This window comes from Solanum stenotomum, chromosome 3, assembly GCF_019186545.1.
Source record: "Solanum stenotomum isolate F172 chromosome 3, ASM1918654v1, whole genome shotgun sequence".
In the NCBI taxonomy this organism is placed as follows: domain Eukaryota; kingdom Viridiplantae; phylum Streptophyta; class Magnoliopsida; order Solanales; family Solanaceae; genus Solanum; species Solanum stenotomum.
The window spans coordinates 47,582,572-47,587,939 of record NC_064284.1 but is presented as its reverse complement, the minus strand read 5'-3'; the positions used below and the strand labels follow the sequence as shown (position 1 = coordinate 47,587,939).

General features: G+C 38.0%; 1 protein-coding gene across 1 annotated transcript in view; it reads left to right on the top strand.

Moving 5' to 3' along the window:
- The window catches only part of LOC125858994 (uncharacterized), a 22,594-nt gene extending 17,842 nt beyond the window's left edge, over positions 1 to 4,752 (top strand). Inside the window, exons 4-5 of the mRNA XM_049538745.1 lie at positions 3,341 to 3,449; positions 4,645 to 4,752. Coding sequence (XP_049394702.1) covers positions 3,341 to 3,449; positions 4,645 to 4,752 — 217 coding nt within the window. The remainder of the gene's footprint in view (positions 1 to 3,340; positions 3,450 to 4,644) is intronic.
- The last annotated feature ends 616 nt before the right edge of the window (positions 4,753 to 5,368 follow it).

Sequence of the window (5,368 nt, the reverse complement as noted above, 5' to 3'; positions counted from 1 at the left end):
CTTCATGAGGACCCAAACGGGCCGTGAAGGGCACCACGAGTCGTGGTGCTGCCCATGATGGCTTCCAGTAGCCAACAAACCTTTGCTCACCTCCCACGACCACCTTGACGCCTCGTGGTGGGGACCACGGGTCGTGGTGAGCTAGGCAGTGGCTAGTCCAAGGCTTCCCAAAATGAGACCCTCCCACGAACCACTAGACGACTTGTGAAGGCCACTACGAGCCGTGGAGAGGGTCATGGTCAAGAGTTAAGTTTAGGAGGGTCAAGGGGTGGCAAGCTAGGCTACTGGTCAAGGGCCACAGGCATCAAAACCTCCCGTGAAGCTTCACACGGACAGTGAAGTCATCCGTGAAGGGTTTTCCTTAAACTTAAAGTTTAGAGTCAAATTCAAATGATCAAATCTTTTAGCTCAAAATGAATTAGGTGGCCCATGACCTATCAAATTAAAGGTCTCTGAGTCGTCTTTCCAACGCCATCGAGTTTTCCCAATTCCCATGTTGGAGTAAAAAGTTATACCCGAAATAGTGAAGCACTGTCAGACAGAAATTCTTCACGATCCATTTGACGGGCCGTGGTGATGATGACGACCCGTTTTGGCTTCCATCTTACCAATTCGACAGTTTCCAGTCAGGGACTTTTAGGTCTTTTCCTCCAATCATTTTTACTCAATACTAAGTCATTTTTTCTTCTACCCAAAGCCCTATATAATGATTCTAAACCCCCAAATCACCCAAAAAAATCATTCTCTTAAATTTTCAAAAGTTAATCAAGTATTTCCTCTCCAAATATTTCTCTCTCTAGAAACTTGAAGATAAGAATAAGAAGATTCAAGCTAGGGTTCAAGATCAAGTTTTCATACATCAATTTCTTTGGGATTTGATAGTAAGGTATGGTAGTTTTCATCCATTGATTCTTTTAATCCATGGAGTTCCCTCAAAATCTCCAATTTCAAAATGGTAGAAATTTTCAATTGTTAGGGTTTTCTTCAATTGCCATGAGTTCTCTTCAAAGTTGATTTAAATGATTGAATTATGTTATATTAAGCATGAATTGATAATTTCCTATGATTTTTATAATGTTTACCCATGAACCCATGTGAATCCCATAATTCTCAATTATGATGTTATGATGTGAGTCTTTGTTGATGAAAGAGGAATTTTATGAATTAATGCATGAAGTGATAGAATCACATGAATATATGAAGAAATCCATATCTAATGCTTGAGTTCTATATGTGGTGATTAAAAGTAGGCTTTGAGCCTTGAAAGGGAAAAGTATGAGGTTATGCATGTCTTTATGAAATTTATGTAAATGCTTTAAGGATGCTTTGAGAGTAAAGTATAAATGATTATGATGTTGTTGTTGTGTTGTTGAAAGGTCATTCTCATAAACACATATTAACATGATGTGGAAAGACATTCTCACATAGTAAGGATTCTTAGGTTGAAAGGCTTTCTCACCTTATTAAATCAAAGGCTCAAGAGCCATTATGAATATATCATGAATGGTGAAAGGTGTACTCATGCATGGTATAAAGAGCTACCCTAATGAACTAACTTGGATCGGTTGTCCAAGGACATATTTCCATGAGACATGAGTTAAGTCAAGACTTAATAACTACTCCTTGGGATTAATGCTTAGCACCGAGTGGATATTAATGTGAGATGGAAGCTCTCCCATAGAAAGATTGGGTTTCTAGAAGCAATCTCTTGAGATGGAAGCTCCCCCGTTGTAAGGTCGGGTTTCTAGTAGCAATCTCCTTATCCCATAAACTCGTACCCCCGTAGGATATTTAGCCGGTGGATCCACCTAAGCTAAGAGTTCATTGTTCTACCTTAGGCAAGTAGAACACCCTTTCAGTGTGGGAGACACCGGGTGATCATGTTATAGCTCACATGGTTTCAATTTCAGTTAAGGCTTATTCCCACAATAACAAGATGATTAATGAGCTAAGGTTACTTCAATAAGTATCGTACATGAGTTCAAAGGTTTTAAAGATGATGTTGGCTTTCATTGCCCAAGTTTATGACTTATGATTTATAATCCACTTATGCTATGTTCCAACTTGGTAAATATCATGCTTTGAAATGAAATGTCCCTTTTTTCATGTTTTAAGTGTTTTTATGCATGGTTATCATACTTGGTGCATTTTTTATACCAACGCTTACTCTTGCCTACATTTTTCCCAAATGTAGGGTCCAACAACCAAGGTCATCAGTTTCATGGCTAAGTGTTGATCTAGAGATTTTCTGAGCTTTGGTGAGTCCTCATGCTTCGGGGAAGGAGTTTTATTTTTTTCAGTCTCTTTCATGTATTTCCCTTTTAGGACATGATGTATTGGCTAGGCCCAATTTAACTCGATTGTAGTAGATGGCTATAATGAGACAAAGTGTCTAGACTTTCGCTTTTCTTTAAAATTGTTTTTGGACTTGAAATGTTGTTTTACTCTTTTTGGTTCTAATTCTTATGTTATGGAAGCTAAGGGGCTTGTATGGAGTCCTTCGGGGTTATATACGCCATGTTACATCTAGGGGGTACCCCTGGGTCGTGATTATTTAGAATGGCACTAACATAATTAATGGAATTAATTGAGTAGCTAAAAGACTTGTTAGGTAAGGGTTTCATCAGGCCAAGTGCATCATCATGCGGTGCACCAATATTGTTTGTATGAAAGAAAGATAGGTCATTGCATATGTGTATAGACTTCCGATAGCTCAATAAGGTTACTATAAATAACCAATACTCACTGCCAAGGATTAATGACTTGTTTGAGTAACTACAAGGTGCTCGATATTTCTCAAAGATTTGTTGACGTTATGGGTACCATTAGGTATGGGTTCGAGAGAGTGATATTCCTAAGACAACTTTCAAGATCAAATTTGTTCATTTTGAGTTTCTTGTAATGTCTTTCGGATTGACAAATGCCAATAGTTTTTATAGACTTGATAAACAACATATTTAGGCCATTTTTAGACTCATTCATGATTGTGTTTATTGATGATATTTTCAAATATTCTCAATCAAATTTGGAGTAGAGTGACCTTCTTTGAGAAGTGCTTCAGGTACTTCAAGGTCATAAATTATATGCTAAGCTCTCGAAGTATGAGTTTTGGTTGTATTTTGGCATACAAGTTGACATGAAGTAGATTGTGGTTGTGAAGACTTGACCTAATCTATGCCCCTAATAGAAGTTTGTGGCTTTTGGGGTTAGCATGCTATTTTAGGATGTTTGTGGAGGGATTTTCTTCACTTTTAACACCTTTGACTAACCTAACTAAAAATATAGCTAATTTACAGTAAACTGTAGTCTGAGAACAAAGCTTTTAAGAGTTAAAAGACAGATGGTTTTTAGCCCCAGTTTTGACCTTACCAGAGGGTCCAGAGGGCTATGTGGTGTATTTTGTTGCTTCAAGCAGCGGGTTTGATTGTGTTCTGATGCAACCTGGTAGGGTAATTACTATTCTTCTAGATAGCTAAAGAAGCATGAGAAAAACTATTCGACCCATGATTTAGATTTGGCCGCAGTTATTCATGCCTTGAAAATTTGGAGGCATTAATTATATGATGTGTATATTGATGTATACACAGATCATAAAAGCCTCCAATACATTTTCAGGCAAAAGGAGTTGAATCTACGATAATTTTGATGGCTTGATTTGCTGAAAGATTATGATCTGAATATCATATACCTTCTCGGGAATGCCAATGTGGTAGAGGATTCCCTAAGTCATAATTATAACACGTCAAAAGTACAAAAGTCATTAGGAAGTTGAAAGGTTGCAAAATCTGGGGCAAAACCTTCTGGTGTAGTGTTTCATGAGGGAGGTGTATACATCGTAAAGGGTTTTACGACTCGTTGATATGCCTTGTGGATTACACTTTGAATTTGGGAATGTCAGAAAATAGGAAAAATGTAAAGTCTCTGACCCTTTTCACGAGCCAACAAGATAGATCATAATAGGGAACATGGTTCATATATGTGTCCCATGGTTACATCATTTAGAAATTTGAAATTTCAGTTTTTGGGTTCTACGAGTGGTCAATACGGGTTGTAACCTGAACTCAAGGAATTTCTAGGCTCTTATTCTATGAGGAGGTTGTACGAGTTGTATAAGGAATGATGGGTCATGAAAGAGGTTTTTGGTTCTTAATGTGAGGCCTTAACTATCAGTCAAACGGTTGGCAGATGGACAATACGGTCCGTAGAAGCATGTACAGATCGTAGAAGGTAATTGTTGTTACTGTCGGACATTTATTTCTTAGGTTATTTGGGTCTTTTCCTACTCTTTTAATTTCTATACTTCGTCATTTTAGGTTTATTTGAAGAGGTATAACTGATTGTTAAGACTCTAACCACCCCTTTCAGTCTCATTCTCTCCAACTCTAAATTCTCTGTCAAGTCTTTTCACCCAAGGAAGAGCAAGGATTCCAATGCTCCAAGGGTTTCAAGCCTTCTTATCCAAGCTCGATATAGGGTTTCATCAAGGTATATGTAAAATTCATCAATGAGTTCCTCTTCACCCATTGAGTCCCAAAGAAACATCAATTTCTCTACTTATGATTATTACCTAATTCTAGTGAGTACGCCTTACCTCTAGCAGTTTTAGCTATTCACCCAGTTTTCCTTGCTTTGATGTTGCACCAGTATGTTCCTGATGAGTCTCATATGCTCCAGTATGATGCAGTTGAGTTGTATGATGGTTTGACCTTTGTGAAGGAGCCATTTGCTATTCTAGCCAAAGATGGGCAATAATTGCTTTCAAGAACCATTATTGTGATGAAGGTCCATTGGAGGCATCATCCAGTTGAGGAGGTTACCTGGGAGACCGATCATGAGATGTGAGAGTAGTTTCCCACCTTGTTTGAGCCTTCAGGTACTTGTTGACTCTTACTTTTGTGGATGAAAGTCATTTAGTAGTGGATGTTGTAATGACCCTCTAGGTCATTTATGTGTTAATGTCTTCCTTTCATTGTTTAAAGTATTTTTATAACAACCCCAAGTCATTTATAATTTTTTAGGACTGATAGTTTGGTCACTTGGTCATTCGTTTGGTTTTTATGCAAATTTCTATGTTTTGGAGCTTTTCAACCTTGAACTGTTTATTTCGATCAAGGGTTTAGGAAGACCGCTGCAGAATGCAATTTTGATGGTTTCATCAGCTCTAACAGGCTCATTTTCGACTAATGGCATGGTCGGCTTGGTTCCCAATCCTTTCGGTACGAGTTTTTCTCATTATGTATTTTAGTTTTAAGCTTTAGCCTAAGTTTGACCTTGGTCAACATTCTTACTAAACATGGCCGGAAAAGAATTCCATCAGTTTAGTTAGCTCTCGAATGTCGACTTTTGGGTAAAACGACCATTCATGTGG